Source organism: Rana temporaria, chromosome 3 (genome assembly GCF_905171775.1).
Source record: "Rana temporaria chromosome 3, aRanTem1.1, whole genome shotgun sequence".
NCBI lineage: Eukaryota > Metazoa > Chordata > Amphibia > Anura > Ranidae > Rana > Rana temporaria.
In genome coordinates this window covers 314,609,452-314,634,953 of record NC_053491.1, presented here as the reverse complement: position 1 = coordinate 314,634,953, position 25,502 = coordinate 314,609,452, and the positions used below count along the sequence as shown (strand labels likewise).

The 25,502-nt window shown below is 40.1% G+C and overlaps 2 protein-coding genes across 6 annotated transcripts in view; both read right to left on the bottom strand.

Annotated features, from left to right (window-relative positions):
* LOC120932468 (protocadherin alpha-C2-like) overlaps positions 1-25,502 on the bottom strand; it is a 385,799-nt gene that overhangs the window by 145,094 nt on the left and 215,203 nt on the right. The window lies entirely within an intron of this gene.
* On the bottom strand, positions 21,953-24,674 carry LOC120932471 (protocadherin alpha-4-like). Its single transcript, XM_040344841.1, has one exon. It carries the CDS (start codon positions 24,437-24,439, stop codon positions 21,992-21,994), a length of 2,448 nt encoding a protein of 815 aa, XP_040200775.1. The 5' UTR covers positions 24,440-24,674; the 3' UTR covers positions 21,953-21,991.

The following is a 25,502-nucleotide window of genomic DNA, read 5'->3' as shown; positions in this document are numbered from 1 at the left end:
GTTACGTTCACATCGTAGGCAATGAGCCGTCGTATCTTAGGGGGTAAATTTGACGTGATTGTGAGCATGCACGCGCATGCGCCGTTCGTTCAGCCCATCATTTGCATAGGGTCAAGCTTCATTTAAATGGATCACGCCCACTTCCTTCCTACTTTGAATTAGGCGGGCTTACGCCGGACAATTTACGTTACGTCGGCGCAACGTTGGGAGCGAGTGCTACTGTTCTTGCCTCTCAATGTTACGTTGGCATAGCGCATATGAGATGCGCTACGCCTGCACAAATGTATGCCACTCAACGTGAATCCGGGCCCTTAAATGTTATTTTAGCGTGACTATTTCCTTTGCACAGTTGTCTCCACATGATTATCACATGTTTTATGTTGCAGCTTATTTTTCACTTAGTTTAATTTTGTCATATAAGCACCAATAGCGCAGTATTTACCTTTTTCCTTACCTTTGCCTGTAATAGCAGTTTGAGAATTCCAGTTAATAACATATGTTGTTTTTTTTACACTTTATTCAAATTAGTTGATTTGTCTCATTCTATACTGCATATATTTGTACATTTGTTTGCCTTTGGTTTCCTGTTGGGCCTGTTAATCCAGCACTCTTTTCCCAATAGCATGGACCTGGGGCGGGGGGGCAATCTGAGCATTGATTTGCTTGGTATGTCCCCCTTGTTGCCTTGTCCCGCACTTCCAGATAATATGGGGAATATTTCCTCTATCTGGTTGACTTGTGGGCAGGCTTTGTGACATCCACAATCCTAGTAGATTGGGGACCTCCTCATGTATGTGCGTGATGTCACAATGCTGTGCGTTTGTAATGACGCAGTTAGGCTAGCATGTTGTAATGGCCGGATCTTCTTTGGAGGGGTGGGAGGGCTTTTCTCCAACCATGAGGATGCCAAGGGAGACAGAATTTGGCACCATGGACGAGGGTCACAACCCCTAGCTAATTGCAGTGATCCACCCCTTAAAATTAAAATAAGCATTACCCTTATATACAGTATATCCCTTCAAACACCATGGCTTTATTATTTGCCCCTGTCAGGATCAAAAGTGTTGTGGTCACTCGTATACATGACGTGGGAGCATCTGATACTATTTTTTTTTCATTTGAAATATCCCTTGCAGTGTTTCAAGAAGGGTTTGAATGGAACGATGATCATGTAAGTTAGATTTTTATTTATTATACTGATTGACTAATTACCATATAGGCTACAGTTTTTGAAACTAGAAATCCTTGAGTGATCCACTTTACACATCATGTTATCCAAGAACATTACATTGAGGGTAGATTAGTAATACTTTTTTATATAAATTGTATCATTTGTATTTGTATAATTCTGTTATTTTGCTTCAAGAAAACTTGTATACTTCTTTATATAGACGATGTTGGGTGGTTTCATGTGAACTTTGGAAATCCCCTTTGACCTCCAGTGTTTTTAATGTTTGAGTCTAATTGGGCCCTAAGACTCCATCAAGGCTAATATTGAACAACTTTTATGATCTATTTCTGGTTGATTGTGTAAGCAGTTTATGGTTTTGTAATTAACCATGTATGTTGTAAAAAAACATTCATGAAGATTTATTACCCCTCTGTTAGTATGTTTTTTTTTTAATCTCCTTCATGCAGGTACCTCTACTTTCCCCTAATGAAGATTGTGTAACACTCAAAATGCTTTGGGAAATTGCAGCACAACATATTCTAAGAATGTTGTATCTATGTATTGATGGATGCCCTCATTTTTTAGGGGTACATGACTGGTGAAACTGTACAACCAGAATGGTAATGACATCTTGATTTGATTTGGTGTTTTTTAATATACTTATACAATAAACATTGCTCTTGTATACACATGCTGTTGACGTTTGGCTGCATTAAAGTCCAGAGGGAGACTTTTTGCATTTATTTAAGGCAACCTGTGACTCATGAGGTTTCACCCATCTTTTTACTATTTTAACATAGTCAGCAGTTTTCTGGTGTATTGCAGCAGGTGTTTGAACTGGAAAAGATACATAAACTCTCTCTACATAAATCCATTAACAAGAAGTTTATGTTGAAAAGGAAGGATTTTAAATCCTTACTTGACTTAGACCCCAAGAGGTCTTCAACTTCCTCAAGGTTTTCAACTTGTTTCTCAAAAGATATACAAATAGAGCGATAAACCAGGTAGAAAGCTTGCTCGCTCCTTAAAAGATAACAAAATGGCCCCGTTTATCTCAAAGATCAAAACTCCCTCAGGCGACGTGGTACATAATACTCCAGACATTGCACAGAGATTTAGAGCTTTCTACGCAAACCTTTATAATGTGCATGGAGACTTAGCCTCTCTTCCTATAGCGGAGACATGTACACACATTCTTCAATAAATGCTAATCTCTCTAATTGTATGCTTAAAAAGCTGAAGAGGGATTTCACCTATGGCTTTAGGTAAGGCCGGGTGGCTTCACATACCTATATTGCAAGAAGTTTTGAGACATATTAATTCCCTTTCTCACTATTTATGCCAATTCCATTGTGGGATCTGAGGGACTTAGACCCTAAACATTATCCACTCACATCTTGGTCATACCAAAGCCGGGTAAAGATCTATCTTGCTGTAGTAGCTATGGTCCAATACTTTTAATTAATATAGATGTAAAGTTATTTACAAAGTTTATGGCTACCAGGCCGTTTCTCCTATGTTGGATAAGGCCTGATCAGGCTGGATTTATACCAGGCTGTGAAGCCAGGCATAAGTTATCTCAAATGTTCTATGTTAGTGAACCAGAGCCATCTTTAATATTGATTGGACCCTGGGCAAACATTTTCTTGGGTCCCCCTCAATGCAATTTCGCTCTCCACCTGCTCTGAGACATACAATAAATTGCAGCTAGACTTAAAATCAGTTTACTGAATCATATCAGGCAGCGATTGCGATTGGTTGCCAGAGGTTACAGTTGCTAGAGATTACAGCACATGATTTCTGCTTGTTAATTGGTTGCTAAAGATTACTGAAAATCAATACTACTCACTGATTGGTTGCTAGAGGTTACATCACACCATCTCCTCACTGCCTGCACACCATGGACTGGGGTGGTGAGGGGACCCATCAATAGACAGAAAAGTCCTAGGGATCCTGGAACTCATGGGATCAGTGACAGTGTTGGAGGGGGGGGAGGGTGTGATCAATGGCAATGCTGATTTTGGAACTGTGTGATTTTGAAAAAGTGTTAGGGACTGTCTTCTGCATTTCTAGCGCATAGAGCAGCCCATTAAAGTGAATGGGCTGCCCTACACGTGACCTACATCTTTATCCCCCCTGTCAGTACACCTTTGCATCCTAAAACCTGCTAACCTCTGCACCCCAAACCTCCCCCACCCTCTCCACGACAACCCTTCACCCTTTAACTTTGCCTGCCTCCTCTGCTCATCTTTGCACCCACCTTCCTTACCTCTACACATCCGCTCCTTGCTCACCTGTGCACCCAAACTGTAATTCCTTCTCTGCCTACCTCTGCACACCCCACACTACCCCCTCTCAATTTTTCCTACCTTTGCAGAACAGGCAGATGTTAGGCTGAATGACCACAGTTGCAGATTAGACTTATAAGCATGCCCCTTTAACTCCCCAGTGGGCAGCATTTAGTATAGGTGATGGCAGATATGACTTGCCGCCTTTATTTACACATCATTCCCGTTGGTCCACAGGTATTTACATATGGATGCCCCTGCTATTTAAATATCTGCAGGTGAGTGATCTGTACACAACAATAGGGCAGAGCTGGGCAGCAATAGTAGCAGCACTTCACACTGAGATATCGGGAAAAGGCCCTGTAGGGAACAGTCCCAGTGCACACCAGCCTATCTCTATACTGATGCTGAAAAAGCATTTGACAGGGTGGACTGAGACTACCTACTGACAACCTTAAAGATTTTTGGTCTTGGTCTTAAAATGCTACACTGCATAGCTTCTCGTAACTCCCACCCAACCTCCTAAACAAAAATGAACGATCTGCTTATTGTACCGTTCACCTTGCATAATGGCACGCAGCAAAGGTGTGCCTTATCGCCACTTCTATTTGCTATCTCCTTAGAGCCATTTCTTTCCTCTGTTAATCATAATAACGATATCCATGGACATACCGTTGAAAAAAAGGACAACTAAATATGCTGCATTAGCGGATGACATTTTATTTTATAACCAACTGCCTAGAATTTCTCTACCAAACCTAATGGCTGCTTTCTATACCTTCCAGGACCTTTCAAATTTTAAAATCAACGGGCCAGATTCACAGAGAGATACATCGGTGTATCTCCTGATACGCCGTCGTATCTCTGACTTACACTGGTCGTATCTATGCGCCTGATTCATAGAATCAGTTACGCATAGATATGGCTAAGATCCGACAGGTGTAACTGTGTTACACCGTCGGATCTTATTTTCAATTTGAAAATGGCGCGGGGGGCGTTCCCGCTGATTTACGCTGAATAATATGTAAATCAGCGAGATACGCGAATTCACGAACGTACGCGGACCCGACACAGTTTGTTACAACGTTTCCGTATCGGTTTTCCCGGCGTATACTTACCCCTGCTTCTATGAGGCGCAGCCAATGTTAAGTATAGCTGTAGTTCCCGCGTCGATGTTGAATTTTTTTAAGTGCGTACGCCGATTCAGAAACCCGCGCGTCACAAGTTACGCTCACGTCGAAACCACTGACGTCCTAGTGACGTCAGTGGGAGCAATGCACGCCGGGAAATTTCGCGGACTGCGCATGCTCATTTAAATTGGCGCGGGAACGCGCCTGATTTAAATAGCACACTCCCCCTAGCCGCGGAATTTGAATTCCGCCGGGGGATTTGCGAGACGCCGCCGCAAGTTTGGAGGTAAGTGGTTTGTGAATTACCCACTTGCCTCTCAAACTTGCGGCAGCGTATCTTAAATCAGATAGATCACGCAGATCTAAAGATCCGCTGATCTACCTGAATCTGGCCCAACATATCTAAATCCTAAATTCTGAATAATAACATTCCAACCTTTGAGGTAGCCTCGCTACAACCATATATCCTTTGCCACCGGCAATGGGCTAGCTTAAGAAAAATGCCTGGGCCTACACATAACCCCTCGTCTGTCTGCTCTTTTTAGATATACTGTAACGACATACTCCTATTGAACACTGTAAAATCACATCTACAGTGGTGGTCTCATCTCTGTCACTCCTGGCTTGGCAAGATTAATGTCATAAAAATAACCATCCTCCGTAGGGTTTTACTCATTTTCCAGATGATTCCATTTGGTGTGTCTATAGGTTTTTTCCTCTCCAGTCGCTGATTTCATGCAATGTCATGCCATTGCTCTCTCTAGAATTTCTGACTGGAAATATGCTAAAAGTTCCAAACTGTGGGTGACCATAGAATCTACTCTGGGTGATGCATATTTATCTGTGGTCCCATGGATCCTGTGCTCATTCAAAACATTTACTCCCTTGTCCTCGCCTATGACAATATCATCTTTAGCAATTTGTGATATGTTACATGCTAGTTATGCTTGGAATTATACCTTGCATTTAATGCCCCTGTTGAAACCTTGCTTCTTTTTACCTGGAACTATGGATCAAGGCTTTAGGCCCTGTCTCCTGGAGAGCCCCTTGTTACTTCATTATGTTCTCTCGGATGCAACCTTTACAATCTGTCTGCTCATTTCCTCAACCTTATTGGTCTTTTGCTGACTTAAGGCATCCCTCAAGCGTGTTATTTAAAGGAATTTGATAGGAGCAGAGGGAAATAAGCACATTTGTCAGGGAAGTGAGTGGAAGAGAGACTCACAAGCTGTGTGGCAAGTGTGAGTGCTCAAACAAGCTGGGACATGGGATGCTAACCCCCCTGTGTGGCCTGTCTGGCACCCTTACTATAGAGTATAGAGCTTAACCCCTGTGTGGGGCCGAAGATCAGCAGTGATCTTGCTGTTTAGTTTGTGATACCGGAATTTAGACTGTTTATTGACTTTGACTGAAGTAAGCTGTCTTTATGTTTAACTGTGATTTAAATAAATTAACTGTTTTGCTTTCACCTAACTGGCGTGCGGTCATTACAAAGCTACATGGCTCCCCATGCACTGGCTTGTTTAAGCAAGCCAGACTGAATCCTGTGGGCATTATTGATTATGATCATCAACATTTTTGTTCAATGTCAGCCAGCATCACTGGCTGTTTTTGTGACATTCAGCAGCCTGCCAGGGTGCTTTCATTTAGTGACCAGTATTATCATGACACTAGTCTACTAGTGGGGGAGTCTTTGGGGTGTCATTTATCATAGATTAAGCCGAATCACTATGTCTGTATGATGTAACTGACACTAGATTTACATCAGGAGATGATGAGGAGGATTTTGTCACAGTGTGTGTATGTGTGTGTGTGTACATGTGTGTATTTATTTGCTTTCCCATTAATTTTTTTTATGAACACAAGTACTTTATTAAAGATGGCAATTCTTTGTGATACACAGAGCTTTAGCAATCTAAATGCCATTCTGGTAGTGTTTAAATCTACTTTAATAACTTAATGTGGAACTGACTTGACGTGTTACATCTGCACCCAGCTAAGGTGAGCTATGCTGACAACAAGATAACAATCTTTAATTTACTGTTGTGATATGGATCATATTGGACAATTTTATTACAATGCTGAACACACAGTACATGTACAGGCCTTCAAATATTCCCACTGGGAAGTAAAACTCTGTAAGATAACCTGTATAAATGTGTGTCTGTGTGTGTATATATATATATATATATATATATATATATATATACATATATATATATATATATATATATATATATACAGTATATATTCTTTGAAACAAGTTCAGTCACTTTCTAATGATTTAGAAAGGAAATTAACTAAGACATACATAGTGGAATTCAATAAAGTCCTACCAACACTTTTTGTGGTGATAGATTCCTTAATTACAACCTGTGCCTAATTCAGCACTTATGTGGCACAGGTAACATTGCTGACACATGCAGCAAATTCAGATTTTTCTTGCTACAGCCACCTAAACAACCTGTTACTATGGCAGCAACAGATTATTAAGCAATTACTGCCAGTTCTCAGATTTAATAAACTGGCAGTAATTAATGCCAGCTCTGAGCTGACACTCTGAGGCCCCGTACACATGACAGAGGAACTCGACGTGCTTGGCACGTCGAGTTCCTCGTCGAGTTTTGGGATGAAGCCGCCGAGGAGCTCGGCGGGCCGCCTTCTCCCATAGAACAACGAGAAAATAGAGAACATGTTCTCTATTTTCTCGTCGAGCTCCTCGGCGGCTCCATCGAGCCAAAACTGTACAGACGACAGAGTTTCTCGGCAGAATCCGGGTTTTGACCGAGTTTCTCGATGAATTCTGCCGAGAAACTCTGTCGTGTGTACGGGGCCTGACATGTGCACAGAAAACATTTTCGTTTTTTTTTGTTCCGTTTCGTATCGTTCCGTAGGATCGTTCCCGTTCGTTTTTCGTAAGACGCCCGTTTTCCTGTTCGTTCCCGTTCGTTTTTCGTATGACGCGATTTTTTCGTATTCCGTTTCGTATTTTGTTACCGTTTTATTTTCGTACATGCGGGATGGTTAGTTATTCTGTTTAATTCATGTTCGTTACTTGTTAGACAATAATTTTCGTGAATTTTCGTCATTTTGTACTTTCGTAAATATATTGCGGGATTCGCGGCACTTTCAACACGCGGCTCATCCATATTAACTATTGTTAAGCCCCATACACTTGGTCAGACTTTTTTAACAACAAACATAAAAACGATCGTTTTACCGAACGTCCGTTCGTTTTTAAACTCCATCAGAAAACCATTTTTGGGTTCCAGGTTCAAAAGTCTGGCCAACTGATCTCTCCCTTCAGACGAAAATCCACAGAAAAGTTTATTTGGCTTTACTGTACTACTCAGCACAAAAGAGAAGCTGCTTCACTAACTAACTACACTCACTGTCCATTCAAAAAAACGAAAATGACATCTTATAACAAAAGATTTGCATTCTGTATTTTGAAACCAAATTACGAACAGAAAAAGGGAATTCAGAATACAGAATACAAATCTTTTGTTATAAGATGTCATATGATTATACAAACAGAAAAAGGATTCAAACAAAATACAGAATGAAAATCTTTTGTTATAGATGTCATATTCGTTCTTTTACCGTTTTCGTTTTGTCGTATTTTCGTCGGATTGTTCGTTCGTATTTGCGGTTGTTCGTTATGCGACTCATTCGTAATCCCGTCGTTTTTGTATTTTGGTGCTTACATTTTTTCGTATGTACACATTATTCTGCGGGTACGAAAATGAACATTTTCGTATGAAAATAACATTCGTACGAACGGGAATGCACATATCTAATACAGAGTGGCAGAGTGGGGCATGCATGTCTGTGCTGGGAAGCGGTCACACTTCCACTTAGAGCTTTATTCCCAACTCCATTCAGTTGTCACCTGGGAGAGTCCCTTGTTGAAAGCTAAATGTAAACAAATAGGATAGTGGTGATGTCATTGCCCAAAATGGCAATTTCCATATTTTGGAAATTTTTATCACTGGGCAGGCAGGGCCTGATGGGGAACTGAAAGACTAGTTCCCCATTCAATCTGATTTACTTTTGATTGGCAGTGCACAGAGGTGGGTGGATTCAAAAGCTTCTATTATACTGCTTATGCTATCTATCAAAAGTCAATTGGACTGGGGATCTAGTCTTTCAGTTCCCCACCAGGTTCTGCCCCCTTACTACAAAACTCCTCAGCATGCACCTGTCAGTGTGACAGGTTCAGACACCAGGAAGGGAGGACATGCACTAAGGAAAGTTTACATTATTTACAATTCAACTTCAGTGCAGGAACATACAGCTTTATGTACCTGTCTCTGACAAGCACTTTCAGTTTCTGTACCCTGATGGGATTTTAAAGGGTGTCTATGACACCCTTTATAAATTGTCCTGACAGTATACAGTATATCATTATATGCCTAGGTCTTGCCAAGTACATATGGTAAGTGACAAGCAGATAATATTAAATTACACCCTCCTGTATAAATGTATGCATGAATATGTATAAAATGAATACATAAAGCAAATAAACAAGACAAATACTCAGCCCTCGAACTTGGTTCAAGGAAATAATGTCCACACATGTTTTGGTAATGTAATCTGCTTCCAGTTTGTATTCTTACAGGTTTCATGTGCCAAGTGTTCCAAGTCAATTGTGGTATATTAAATGTGTGGTATAATAAATGTGTGCCAATCCTTGGTAATCCACCTCTAACCCTCTTACCAATGATCTCACCAGCTAAAAAATGCTAGTGTGAACTGAGCCTTAGGAGACATGTTCACTAAGTGCTAACTGACACCTTAACCAATCAAGATAGAAGTATGGAAACTGCAATTGATAAAGCAATGGGTGGTACAGAGGCCAACAAAAGTCTGACATCTGCTGTCCTGTTAACTGACTGACCTCATACATTATCTTCTGAGTGTGAAGTGTTTGAGGTTAGCCAATTTACATCCTGCAGATGCCCCTGACCCTCCAGATACTTTAAACCTGAACTGATCTACATGTGCTGTTTTTGTACAACTTTTCAGTTTAGAACATACCTGTCATAGCACATGTTGTTGCAAGGTTTGTGGGTATTAGTAAGTCTTCCTTTTATTTATTTTTTCTTCTTATATTATTAGATTATGACTTCTCTCACAATATTTAGCAACCTACTAAGCTATTTTTTGTGCATATACAAAAGTAATGCTATTATGGAAGCTGACAACAAGGAATCAAGGTCCCTGATATTTATGGAATTGAGCTATAGCTATAGTAGTTCCTGTTACTTTAGTTACGGACTACAATTATCCAAATTCAAGTTCCAACATACTTTTATGAATATATAACCGAATGTTACTAAACAATATGCTTGTCTATTATGGAATTAAAGAATAAGTTCACTTAATTTTCTTGCAGGTAAAAAATGTGCATTTACAATTTTTTTTCTAGGAGCCTGAAAAGCATTGCACCAGCGATAAGAAGATTGCTGGTGTCATGCTGATCTCCTGCAGACTGTCACTTTGAGCTATATGCCTGTACATCATACAAGCAGGCAGTTTCACACTGACAGGAAGAATCAATGAACTAATACAGTCACCTAAACTGACTATACCTCTGCCTGCTCCAGAACTGACCCTGGCCTCTTTACTTGACGATTCCTCTGCTTGCCGCCTGAAATATTGACAACGTTTCTGCCTTCCACCTGTTCTGACCTCAGCATGTTAATTGACAATGTTTTTCACTGCCGCTTGGACTGATCTGTGGCCCTGCTACTGTAGTAGGGGGATTCAAGATAACACAGGGGTCTCACATATGAGAGACTCTTCAGAATAGTTTTTCTGAGTGGAAAAACGTTTTTGGCTTTCTCCGGGTGTTGTAATTTCCAGATTAGGGTCTGGAGACCAGAGGCTTTAAAGAGATTTGGCTGGGTAGAAGGCTCTACCCCTATGCCCAGGTCTTACCTGACCAAGGCCCTAAACCTGATAGTTCTGCCTGTTGCTGACTTACCCTGGCCTGTTAATTGATCATAACTCTGCCTGCCACCTGATCTGACAACACCTTTGCCTGCTAACTGTACTGACTAGGGACTATGTTCCTGCCTACTGCCAGGACAAATACTTTGGCTGTCCTTGTCTCTAAATGCTGCCTGGACAATTGTTTTGTGTTTTGCTGACCACATCTCTGCCTGCTGCCTGGACCAATGTTTTGGCTGTGCTGACAATATCTCTGCCTGCTTCCTGTACTGACTATAGACAATATTCTTGACTGCTGCCTGACAATTCCTTTCACTGTTGTTGACCATATCCCTGCCTGTTGCCTGGACCAATGCACTCCTCTGTGGACATCTCACTACTAAAACCGCATGTAACCTTTTGTTTACTCTTTGCTCAGCTGTATTTTGGGGTGTAATTTTTGACATGTACATGTTATTTGTTAGAAACATAAGGGCCTTCAAAAAACTTGTGGAAAGAAGTTACATGTTCAAAAGACTCATTATGCCTCATAAAATATACGTTGTAGTGTTTGCTTTCCTATATTGGGTAATTTTTTGGGGTGTTGCCACTGTCTTGGTGCTCCAGGGCCTTCAAAAATGTGATAGATTGTCAGGAAATTAGATGTGCAGTTTATGTCCCTAGAACACCTGACACACCTTGATGTCATTCAAAGTGAGAGCACTGAATGTTGAAAATTGGCCTGGGCAGGAAGGGTGTATAAGTGCCCAGTAGGTAAGTGGTTAAATAAGAAATGCATGCAAATCAGAGCAAAACATTGTTTTCCTCTACCAGATCCACTTGTTTTAGGTGTGAATTTTTTTTATCTCTTCCTACCATATTATACTGTCTCTCTTTTACCTAACCTCATCAGTATTCTTAGTTAGGTTTTCCCAGATGATCTAATGACTCCCACCAGGGACATGATTTAGATTGCAGCACATCACTTTTTGTAATAAAATGTATTCCTCACAATCAATTTTAATACATCAATATTAAAATTTAAAAAAGTGTGTATACTGTAGGCGATAATACCAAAATGTGCTGTACATAGAGCGTTGTTGTTGGAAATATTCCTTACATATGATCTTCAACATGTTTTGCCATCATGCCTTCCTCAGGAAGAGTGCACATATGTGTTGTGCACAAATGGGCTGTGTAGTGAATGGGAGCGCAGCACCCCTACACACCTGTGAAGTGACATACTTCTCGGTTGGCACCCAGCGAGGTTGTGAAATCTCCCTGTGGTCTTGAGAGGTGGTGGGACAGGAGAGTGTGGTTCGCATGCGCAGGCTCCAGTAGCATGTTCACGCCCCATCATTACATCACATGCCAGCAGGACAGAGGACCTATATAAGCCATGCAGTGGTGGCCATGTTGCCGGAAGTCGGAAATTCCGATCACCAAGAACGCGGTCACGGTCATGTACAACACGTACAACGGCACTATAAAAGGAAAGTTCAATACCAAGTGTGCCACCCTTTGGGCTCCTTCTGCTAATCTCGTGTTAGTAGGTTTGGCGCCCATCAGTGCCACCTATCAGTGCACATTAGTGTCACCTATCAGTGCCCGTCAGTGTTGCCTATTAGTGCTCATCAGTGCTGCATATCAGTTCCACCTATCAGTGCCCATCAGTGTGGCATATTAGTGCTTCCCTATCAGTGCCACCTAATTAGTGCCCTTCAGTGCCACCCCAGCCATCAGTGCCCATAAGTGCCCCCTCATCAGTGCCCATCAGTGCAGGCTATCAGTGGCCATCAGTGTCGCCTCATCAGCGCACATCAGTGAAGGAGAAAAATTACTTATTTACAAAATTTACTGACAGAAACTAAGAACATTTTTAAATTTAAAAAAATTATAAAAATTTAATTTGGGTACAGTATTGCATGACTGTGCAATTGTAATTTAAAGTGTGACAGCGCTGAAAGAATATTAGAGAATATTTTCAACATCATTCAAAACTCTATGTACAGTGCATTTTTGTATTACATAATGTAATATATTTTTAACTGTTAATTTTCATAATTACACCTTGCAAGAAGAAAAAGAAGATCCAAGTGTATAGAACCTCATAAAGTCTTGTCCTTTCATCTTTTGAGATCTCACTTATATTAACCCCTTCCTGCCTGCCGCTGATGCCCCTTTGAAGATTTCAGAACGTACCTGGGGCAGGAAGTTGGTCCCACTGGCTACCGCTCTGTAGTACGGACGAGAACTGTCTGCAACAGCTTGGTCCTTGTGCTAAGAGGACACTGTGAGCGCACTCTCAGCACATAAACAATGTCTGCCCAGTGATGCATATTTGCTGCATGCTGACCCTAAAGCCCACCCTTTTACTGCCATATGTGTTGGGTGGTCATAAAAGAGTTAAACTACATGTTGACAGCATGGAGTGCATCCCTACACCAAAGCTGAGGTTATTCTGCATTCTGCATTCTTCTATGACATTTGGTACTGCATGGGAGGTCATAAAAGACAACGTTTTATTACATTAAGTAATTAAATTTAAAAGACAGACAAATATTTCTTGATATGAAAAAGGACAAAACTTAAAAAAGGTCAACCTCTTCAGTTTGGATTTTACACTGTATTAATTTAAAAAAGTCAAGCAGAATGTCATTGTAAAGTAAGCTGAAAGAACAAGATCATCTTAGCCCATTTACATTGTGACAGCATTGCAGTCCGAATGATTTACACAGTGGCATACAGCGCCCTTGAGAAAAACAAACCCGGTGAATTGCAGTACAGACAAATACAAAATTATTTCTAAGGTCATTTGAACAAAGATAGTCACAGTTAAAGGAAGGTTAAAATGAAACTCTACAATTAACTGCTAAAATTCTCAAAATGTATTGTCTGTTAAACAAAAAGTGTTTGCGCAAATAGAAGTAAACTTTAAATGCTATAAGTAATTTGAAGCCCATCTAAGCCTTCCATTTAAAATTTGCTAAATACATTCCAGGAGCAAGACAACAAAAGTCTTACAATGCATAACAAAACACCTGGTGCACCAGATAAATTAAAGTGATTGTAAAGGCTTAAAAAAAAACCCTGTTATAATGCTCTTTTAAATATAAACAGTGCAGCGCTCTCCTTCAATAGAGTGCATTAAAATTATAGTGCATAAATAAATATCTGAAAACAGTGTAAAAATCATCTACATATGTATATATAACAATGGTAATCAATGGATGGATGAAAAACGGACAGCATGTGTGAACATTGCAAAGCTCATATAGACCTCCTGTAATTACCGTGTTTCCCCGAAAATAAGACCGGGTCTTATATTAATTCTGGCTACAAAAAACACACTAGGGCTTATTTTCAGGGGATGTCTTATTTATTTATGGTATGTACAAAAAAGTTTCTCCCCCTGTCAGCTCTGGAGTCAGCATTGTGAAATTCTGTAATCCCAAAAATAAACCTTTGTTTAAAGACCTTATAAAATGATGTAATCCGTTCTGTAAAAAGATAATATCATGTGTAGTGTGTCTCCTTGTGTAACATTGTGGAAAATACCTTACTTACAGTGCCGCTTGCCGCTCACGTGAGCCACTGGAGCTCTTCTTCCCTACTCCAAATACTGCAGAGGGAGGGGCCAAGATCCCCAATGACGTCAGCCCCACTCTGAGTACTGCAGTGGGTAGGGGCTTAATAAAGTTTTATTGAAAAAAAAAAAAAACAGCTGATATCAGCCGGAAGGAGAGAAGAAGAGCTCCGGCGGGTCACGTGAGCGCCCAGCAGTGCTTTAAATAAGGTATTTTCCACAATAAAGTTACAAAAGGGAGACACACTGCACATTATATAATCTTTTTACAGAACGGATTACATGTTTTTACAAGGACTTTAACTAGGGCTTATTTTTGGGGTAGGGCTTATATTGCAGCCATCCCAGAAACTCACGCTAGGTCTTATTTTCGGGGTAGGGCTTATTTTCGGAGAAACAGGGTAGTGAGGTCCATTCAAAAAGTTGAGAAGACACCCATAGCCCACGCAAAGGGCATTGTGGTGATCAGAGGCAATTACTGAAGAGTTTCTGGTGTATGGAAACTACACTTTTACAAACATTGGGGGTGATTTACTAAAGGAAAATACACTTTGCACTACAAGTGCACTGCAAGTGATGCATATATTGAACCTCAGGAGACTCAGACCCGATCATGCAGTAAGCCAGAGGGAAGAGGAAAGAAACTCATTATGCAGGATTCAGTTAAAAGCATGAGTTTAATAGCAACAGTCAGACACTGTCCACGAGTGTGCAGACATTACCAATATTCCTTGCCTTGCCTGACGTACATTTCATTCAATAGAACATCTTCTGTGAGGCACTAGCCAGATGATTTTACCCCCTTCCAGTCCAGGCCATTTTTCAACTTTCAGCACTGTCACACTTCGAATGACAACTACTGTACCTAAATTAATTGTATATACATTTTGAAACATATATAGCTTTTTTGTGATATTTTATCATTCCTGGGTTTTTTATTTTTTGCTATATAAATGAAAAAATGTTGAAAAAAAATGTTTCTTAGTTTTTTGTTATAAAATTCTGCAAAAAATAACAAAAAAATATATAAATACTGCTCCAGGTGGGTATCAGGATTTTTTTTTTACTGTGATATGCTTATACAGGGATCATCACTATGTAAGCAATCATTTATGATGCCTTTGTTTACTAATGTGATTGGTCACAACTATCACATGCTACAGGACCATTGTGATTCACAGAGATCCCACAGTAATTAACAATGGCATCATGAATGATAGCCATTATTTACTACTGTAATTCCAGTAATTGGTCACAGTGATCACATGGTACCAGGGCCAATCACAGTTTCCCGGTACCCTGGACTTTGATCTGCTGTTTCTGGTGACAGGCGATTAATTAACACCATTTGAAAAAATAAGCATACCTCACTGAAATTGCTGACTTTTTCAATATATATTGCAAACACTGAATATTTATTCAAACAGTACCTATAGGTGAAGGTGATATAATTGAGCAAATGTTACACAAAAAGGTAACTTGGTGTAATAATTTACATAAAACAAATAATGAAAATGCAGATTGATCATGTTCAAAAAATAAGTACACACCTACATTTACCACCACTTCAAATCCATGAAATTAGAAATCAGATTTGATGCCAACGGTTACAACCTCATCAGGAAATATGCAGGTAGAACCTTATTTAAACCATCTAGATTTGGTATTCTCATTGCTACTGAAGTGGGGGGTGTTGTCATGCCATTTTAATAAAGATTTCTAATGCCCCGTACACACGATTGGTTTTTCCGTCGTCATAAACTCCGACAGGTTTTTCCGACGAAAAGCTGTCTTGCATACACACGGACACACCAAATTCCCACCGTCCAAAATGCGGTGACGTACAACACTACGACGAGCCTATAAAAATGAAGTTCAATGCTTCAGAGCATGCGTCGACTTGTTTCCGAACATGCATGGTTTTTCTCAGTTGGAGTTCCATATAGATGAAATTCCGTCGAAAAAAGAAATGAACATGTTTTCTTTCAAATTCCATCTGAATTTCCGACGGAAAAAGTCAGATGGTGCATACACACGGTTGGAATATCCGATGAAAAAATTCCGTATGACTTTTTTCATTGGAAATTCTGATTGTGTGTACGAGGCATAAGACCTTCATAAGGAAGGTTCCAGATTCCTATGAGATTAGCAAGGGAATTAAAAAAATTGCCAAACTGTTTGGAATCAATAATATGGCATAAGTTTTAAGTGACTACAAATATATAGAGGAATGGCTGTTCCAGCAAATTCTACTCAAGACCTAATCAGTTGATGCTAAAGAAGTCTCCAGGGAGATTCTGACTGAGAACTCCCCTGAGGAAGCCACGTGATCCTGTGGCATAACATGTGGGGGGGGGCAAGTTACACACACTGTGAGTGAGTGTAAAGTAGTAAGTGTACAGCTTGTATAACAGTGTAACAAAAGTGAGCACACCCCTAAGTGAAAATGTCCAAATTGGGCCCAAAGTGTCAATATTTTGTGTGATCACCATTATTTTCCAGCACTGACTTAACCCTCTTGGGTATGGAGTTTGCCAGAGCTTCACAGGTTGCCACTGGAGTCCTTTTCCACTTTTCCATGTCTTTGTACTCATCACCTGGTTGCCACCATACACGCTTGACACCATTTTAATCAAATACGTTTATCTTGGTCTCATCAGACTACAGGACATGGTTCCAGTAATACATGTCCTTAGTCTGCTTGTCTTCAGCAAACTGTTTGCGGGCTTTCTTGTGCATCATCTTTAGAATTTTATGCAGTGTGCGGCAAATGGTGCGAGCACTAACAGGCTGACCCCATACCCTTCAACACCTGCAGCAATGCTGGCAGCACTCATACTTATCACCTGGTTGCCAACAACACACGCTTGACACCATCTTAACCAAATACGTTTATCTTGGTCTCATCAGACTGCAGGACATGGTTCCAGTAATCCATGTCCTTAGTCTGCTTGTCTTCAACAAACTGTTTGCAGGCTTTCTTGTGCATCATCTTTAGAATTTGATGCAGTGTGCAACAAATGGTCTGAGCACTAACAAGCTGACCCCCCACCCCTTAAACCTCTGCAGCAATGTTGGCAGCACTCATTCATCTATTTCCCAAAGACAACCTCTGGAAATGATGCTGAGCACGTGCACTCAACCTCTTTGGTCGACCATGGCGAGGTCTGCTATAAATGGAACCTGTCCTGTTAAACCGCTGTATGGTCTTGGCCACCGTGTTGCAGCTCAGTTTCAGAGTCAGGGAAACCTTCTTATAGCCTAGGCCAGGGGTCTCCAAACTATGGCCCTCCAGTTGTTCAGGAACTACAATTCCCATCATGCCTAGTCATGTCTGTGAATGTCAGATTTTACAATGCCTCATGGGACGTGTAGTTCTGCAACAGCTGGAGGGCCATAGTTTGGAGAGCCCTGGCCTAGGCCATCTTTATGTAGAGCAAAAACAAAATTAGATCCTCTGAGTTCTTTGCCATGAGGTACAATGCTGAACTTCCAGTGACCAGTATGAGAGAGTGAGAGCAATAACACCAATGTACACCATGTACCACACATGCTCCCCATTCACACCTGATACCTTGTAACACTAAAGACCAGGGAGAAAATTTGGCTAATTATACCCAATTTGGACATTTTCAGAGTAGGGGTGTACTCACTTTTGTTGCCAGCAGTTTAGACATTAATGACTGTGTGTTGAGTTATTTTGAGGGGACAACATATTTACACTGTTATACAAGCTGTATACTTACTACTTTACATTGTAGCAACGTGTAATTTCTTCAATGTTGTCACATGAAAAGATATACTAAAATATTTACAAAAATGTGAGAGGTGTACTCACTTTTGTGAGATACTGTACCATGTAACAAGGACTGTATGGTTCATATAATGTATATTTACTTATTACTTTATGAACTCTGATATTGGGATTGTTGTGAGATAATAAGTTGACAAAATGTATATATTTTTTAAATATTTGTATTTATTTATTTTGTTTTGTTATTTGCACACACAGATTTATTACATAAGCACTTGATGTGTACTTGATGTTATATGTGCATTATAGAGTGATACACAGTATCTGTGTAGAAGGAGGTTTAAGGCTGGGTTCTTGCTGGTACAACACGGTTGTTGTACGACTGTCGATATGACTTTGCCCTGCGACATTGGTCCTACATCAGTCCTACTGCCATCTGACTTAAATGAACAGGATAAGATTTTGCTCTGACTTTGAGATTTTTCTTTTGACCAATCAAAACAATCCCAGCATGACATAAATTCCTTTTCCTGCTGCTGTAATCACCATGTCGGATGTCACAAGTCAGATGGTTAGGACGAGGGTGCGACTTATATCCGACTTCAATAATATTGAATGGGCTGAAAGCAGACCAAAGTCAGACCAAAGTAGTGCAGGAACCTTTTTTCAAAGTTTGACCAACTTGTGTCGGGCCAGTTAAGATGGCTCTCATAGGGAACCATTGACTTGTACATGTCATGCGACATGTGCTCCCAAAGTCGGATCGTATGTTGCACCAGGGTAAACCAGACTTTAACCACTTACCGACCGCCTTCTGCATATATACTGTGGAAAGGTGGCTTGGCTGCACAAGCCAGCGTACCTGTACATCGGTCCATGCATGTGGTATTGTGGGCATGTGCCCAATGTCTACTGGCCACAGTGGTAAAGAGAGGCAGAAAGGGCATCTACCTATGTAAACAAGGTGGATCCCCCATTCTGACAGGGGACAACTAAAAGATCTAATGTTCCTAGTTTTCAGGAACAGTGATCTATTAATTGTCCCAGCAAGCCCATCCCCCACACAGTTAGAACACACCCAGGGAACACATTTAACCCCTTGATCGGCCCCCTTGTGTTAACCCCTGCCCTGCCAGTGTCATTTATACAAAGATCAGTGCATTTTTTAACACTGATCTCTAATAATGTCACTGGTCCCCAAAAAGTGTCACTTGGGGTCAGATTCGTCCGCCGCAATGTTGCAGTCCCGCTAAAAATCAAAGTTGGTTTATAAGCGCAGCACATTGATTGAATTGTAATTACTTTGCACAGAGTATGGGAGTGTGAGAAGTGCCTGCTGCTGATAATATCAGGCGATAAAGCATTGATTAGCTCTAGGTTGCTCGCAAGGGTGTTTGATTGTTTTCAATTCCATTGAAATGTTGTGGGAAAATATAAAAAAGCTATTTATTAAAATGTTTACATTTTGAAAATGCCACTGAGGTGATGTTAGAGACTGGTGGGCAGTTATGCAAAATGCCTACAAGATGTAATTTGGACTAAATGAGGGCCATGCTAACTTCTGAGGCCAAGGCTGTACTTGGCCGCTGTACAATTTTTTACAGTACACATTACATCTATTGGTAGCTTTGTTAAATCTATATATATAAAACTCAAGTGTGTGTATGTATGTATGTATGTATGTATGTTCCAGCATCACGTCCAAACGGCTAAAGATATTAACATGAAACTTGGCACACATGTTACTTATATGTCAGCAACAAACATAGGATAGGTGGTTTAACCCTTACCCACCCCCATTTGCCATGGTCGGGGTTTTTCTTTAAAGTCCCATTCAACTCTATGGGAAATACATGTTACTTCATAACTTCCAAACGGCTGTACATATTTCGATAACACTTGGTCACATGTTACTTATATGTCCACTTAAACTATAGGATAGTTAATTTATCCCTTAACTACCCATATTTCTGAGGGTCTGGGTTTTTGTTTAAAGTCCCATGCAAATCAATGGGAAATGTATGTTCCCACATAACTTCTGTACGCTGGTACACATATTACTTATATGCCAAATAAAAATATATGACAGTTAAATTAACCCTTACCTACACCCTTATATAAAAGATGGGTATATTTATATTACTATGATTTTCCTCCCCAAAAGGTTAAGCTAGGAAGACAGGGCAACGCCGGGCATTCAGCTAGTAAATAAATGAAAATGGAAATTGTTTTTATGATTATGTTCAAGCATTTCACCCTATTTGTAGGCATGAATTGTCTTTGAATGAAGGTCTAATGTTTGCCTGTTCAAATATGTGAAAAGGGACATGAATTTATATGGGGTGTGCTTTTTCACACAACTGAATACCAAATATTCAGCACAATACTCTTTTTTCTTCTGTGTATCCCCAAGCCTTAGTTTGTGGAAAACACAGCAAAATCCAGAAAAGTTGTGACAAGCAAAATGGCATGAAGACAATCTTATTAATCTAGTCAAATTCCATTTTTTAGCCACCATGCCCCCCCCCAAATCTTTATCTAAGTATTTATTGCATGTCATCCCCTGCAATTTGCTTTTTGAACCCTTTAACCACTTCAGCCCCGGACCATTTTGCTGGTCAATGACTGGGACACTTTTTGAGATTTGGCACTGCATCGCTTTAACTGACAATTGCGCGGTCGTGCGTGGTCGTGCGACGTGGCTCCCAAACAAAATTGGCATCTTTTTTTCCCCACAAATAGAGCTTTCTTTTGATCACCTCTGCGTTTTTTATTTTTCTATAAACAAAAATAGAGCGACAATTTTGAAAAAAAATGAATATATTATTTTATATAAATATAATAAATATCCCCCAAAAATATCTAAAAAAAAATGTTTTTCCTCAGTTTAGGCCAATACGTATTCTTCGACATATTTTACGTAAAAAAAACGCAATAACCGTTTATTGATTGGTTTGCGCAAAAGTTATAGCGTCTACAAAATAGGGGATAGTTTTATGGCATTTTTATTAATATTTTTACTAGTAATGGCGGCGATCAGCGATTTTAACGGTACTGCGACCTTATGGCGGAGATTTTGGACACTTTTGACACATTTCTGGGACCATTGGCATTTTTATAGCGATCAGTGCTATAAAAATGCATTGATTACTGTAAAAATGCCACTGGCAGAGAAGGGGTTAACACTAGGGGGTGAGGAAGGGGTTAATCATGTTCCCTAGGTGTGTTCTTACTGAAGGGGGGGTGGGACTGACTAAGGGAAATGACAGAACATTGTATGAACAGACGATCCGTCATTTCTCCCCCTGACAGGACCGGGAGCTGTGTGTTTACACACACAGCTCCCAGTTCTCGCTCTGTAATGAGTGATCGCAGGTGACCGGCGGTGATCGCACCCGCCGGGCACGCGTGCGGCACCAGGGGCGAGCAGGGGGCGCGCACGCACCCCTAGTGGCTGATATGCAAAATCACGTAATATTACGTGATTTTGCACAGTCAAGCCGACCTGCCTGGTCGGCAAGCAGTTAACATGTCCCTCCTAAACATTTTCAAATATTAGCAACTATGATGATGTGACATTTCAAAATTAGGTAGATGTAATAGATCCATCATAGAATCTATTTGAAAGTGGTAAACATTGGAAATGTTTATTATGAGGCAGAATATAAAATAGTATATCAAATAGTATTAAAAAAAATAACTAAACAATAAGTAGCACACAAAAAAAAATTACAATGTATGGTGCTTGAATGGTTAAATGAAAAAGGAGAACACCATATTGTGACATCTGTGATTTTCTGAAGCTTAAATAATAAATCCCCATACACGCGATCGGAATTTCCGATGGAAAAAGTCAGACAGACTTTTTCCATCGGAAATTCCGACCATATGTATGCCCCATCTGACTTTTTTCATCAGAAATTTTGAGGAATTACGTCAGAGTTTAGATAGCGAACATGTTCTCTTTTATTCCGATGTGATTTTGGCCAGTCAAAAGTCCAACCGTGTGTACGGGGCATGAGAATTAAATTGATAAAAAAGTGGTCAATTTATTTTTAGAATATTTTAATGATGCTTCCAACACAGTGTGATTTTGTTTAAACAGATTTGCCTTACTTCTGTAATTATTCAGTATATTGCAGAAAAAAATATATACTGCAAAAACAAAATAGGATGATTTGAACATAAAGACAACCAAATTTGTATTCCTCTTACCTGACTGTCTACCATGTATGTACTTTCTTCGTCCTGTAGCCGTCCTCCAAAAAATCCTGTATCTGATGAATAATCCCAAGCATGACTGTGAATGGTATTAGTGGCTGACTGAGTATTGAAGTACAAAGGAGTAAAGTTACTTTGATTTTTTATTAGAGTCCAGTCATTGTTCATGCAGCTAAGGTCTTCAGCTCTAGAATGCCCTTCTAAACTTCTAAAGGCTTTGAAATATTTGAGCCCTGTGTATGATATGCCAATAAGCAAAAACATGCTGAAAATAAACGATATAGCTATGACGAGATGTCCATTAAAGTCTGTAATGATCCGCTCATTCTTTACCAACATTACATTTTCATCCAGCTGTTCTTTTTTAGACTGCAAAAGAGCGATGGTGACAACTGTCATGGTGGATTTTGAAGGTTCTCCATGGTCAGTTATAGTAATCAGCAAACTATGCAAATCTCCATCAGTTTCTTCAATCATTCGTGATACAGTGATATCACCAGTATAAAGCCCAACACTAAAAAGGGAACTGTTTGTGAGAGAAGCTATTTCATATCTAAGCCAGGCATTGTAACCAGAATCGCGATCAAATGCTTTTATTTTGGTCACTACATGTCCAACTTTGGCTGTTCTCCATACTTCTATGGTGGATAGAGATGGTAGCACCTGGGGAAAATTATCATTTTGGTCTTGAATAAAAAGAGTGAGGCTAGTGGTACTGCTTAAAGGTGGTGTTCCATTATCTCTAGCTTCAATCACAACACAAAACATTTGCAGTTTTTCATGATCCAAGGAGTTGACTGAAGAAATCTTTCCTGAATCAGAATTAATTGTAACTAAACTAGGAGGAGACACATCTCCAGCTGTGCTTGATAACAGAAAATATGAAATTTGAGCATTTTCACCACTGTCTATGTCAAATGCATAAACCTGGGTAATTGTTGTCCCGGGAATAATATTTTCCTGCACAGAAACTGAATATGAGGGCTGTGTGAATAATGGTGGGTTGTCATTAACGTCAAATACTACAAAACTTATAGAAGTACTTGAAGATAAGCAAGGGAATCCGGAATCTGTGGCTTTTATAGAAACATGGTATTCTGACATGGACTCTCTGTCAAGGGTATATTTGAGAACTAAAGAATAGTAATTTGAGAATTTGCTTTGTAAAACAAATGGAAGGTGGGTAGGTATATGACAAGTTACCTGACCATTCTTGCCTGAGTCTTTATCAGTAACAGTTAAAAGTGCTATTACAAAACCAGGTTCAGCATCCTCCTTAACTATACTGGATAAAGAAGTCACACTAATTTCTGGAGGATTGTCATTGACATCAGTTATGTCTACTATAACTTTACAGTGTCCTGTTAATGGCAGCTGCCCATGGTCCTTAGCTTGTACTTGTATTTCATAAGATGTTTTTTCTTCATAGTCAATGAATCCTCTGAGGCTTATAACACCACTTATTGAGTCAATGTGAAAAAGCTGCTGAACCCTGATAGGCACAATGCTACTGAATGAATATTCAATTTTGCAATTTACACCATCATCGTTATCAGTTGCATTGAGAGCTAAAATTAAAGTACCTTTGGGATAACTTTCTGGTATTGACACTCTGTACACTGAACTTAAAAATACGGGTGGATTATCATTAGCATCCTGCACATTAATTCTAATTTGAGTTATCCCAGACAGTTTTGGTGTCCCACAGTCAGTTGCAGTAAGGGTTAAAAAATGGATTGCCTGCTGCTCCCGATCTAGAGCATCCTTCAAAACCAGCACTAAAGATGCTGTTTTGTAATCACTGATATGTGAGTCTATGTAAAAAAATTCATCTGGATTTAAAACATAAGAGCAGATAGAATTAGAGCTGGCATCTGGATCAAAAGCGCCCTCTAATGGAAAACAAGTTCCAGGTTCAGTTGACTCTGCGATGGTTAAAACGATTCCATTGTTACTGAAAAAGGGTGCATTGTCATTTAGATCTATGATATTTATTTCAATATGATACAATGCGAGTGGCATATCCATTACAATCCCCAGTCTTATCACACAATCCACATTACTGCTACACAATTCTTCACGATCTATTTTATGTGCAACATAAAGAGTGCCAGTTTTGGGGTTAATATCAAAATACCTAATCTTAGTATCATAAGTGATCTGGAACTTACGATTGAAGAGATGCTTTGGGTCCATTCGTAGATCGTGAGCTAAGTTTCCTATTACTTTTCCTTGATCTTGTTCTTCCAAAACTGCATAACTTATTTGACCATTTACAACATCAATTAAGTAAATCAGGTGCATGGACATGCATATCCACCATTGTAAGATCCTATACTTGTATGAGAATCCCATACTGAATAACAAGTGTGAGAAGAATGCAACAAGTGCCTAAAGGCGAGTGAAAAATGAAATCTCCAGGTATCAGTTCTGATGCTTGAGGTGTGAAGAAATGACTGAACATTGACGCGGCTCTCATTTATTTCAATCTGCCTTGGGATATGACATGCTAATAAACACTGACATCTTGTGGTCTCACCACGTATCCTTGAAATAACTATATATCGGCTAAAAATATATGGTTAATGCTACTTGCTACGTTCTATTTTAAATGTTTTTGCTTTAAATCAAATACATTATGATGAGTGGAGGTATGTGTAACATTTTTGATACATTGCTCTATTTGAAAAAATAATAATCTTTAAATGAAATATTATGATGAGTAGATAGATATGTAATTTCTGTGTTCTACTGTTAAGATTCTGCAGCGATTTTACATTCAAGAAACATATAAGTAGTAAGGCCGAGCAGCGGCCTGTGTTTATGGGAGGAGCCCGGGGAGCCTATATAATCTCCTCGCCTCCCTCCGGGCTCCGTCGGCTTCCTGTCTCAGCACGAGACTTCCGGCGCACTTCGATTGCGTCATCGCGTCACTCGTCGTATCCGCGCTGTCCAGCCGCATCCACGCCTCTCAGCCGACTCAGCTGTCACTGCAGACACCGAGGCATCCGCTCGCTTCACACCCGCCCGACCGGCGTTAAGGTAGGCTCCCCTCCTTCCACACTCAACCCCCGCCTACACCGGAGGTCTCATTTCCGCCCCCTCCACACGCATGACTTCCCATACCCAGGCTAATGTCCCCCATTTCATTTGTACTCTAGGTGGGCACCCAGGGGACACCTCCATACTAACTGATGGCTGAGCACGGTTCCACACATTCAACCACAATGGGTGCAGTCGTTATTTCCATTCTACCATAATAATATTCACCAATGTGTTGTACTACTACATACATAGTGATCCCAGATGTCAGCTTTGGGAAACTTGGCATAGCATCGTATTAAGCAGATACCATTCCAGTAAATTACAGCAATGAGGATGCAGCACTTTAAAGCTTCTCTTCCTTTGCAAATATTGT

Bases quoted from the DNA above. Each gene is read 5' to 3' on its own strand.
- LOC120932471 (XM_040344841.1), bottom strand. From the start codon at position 24,439: ATGGGATTCTCATACAAGTATAGGATCTTACAATGGTGGATATGCATG.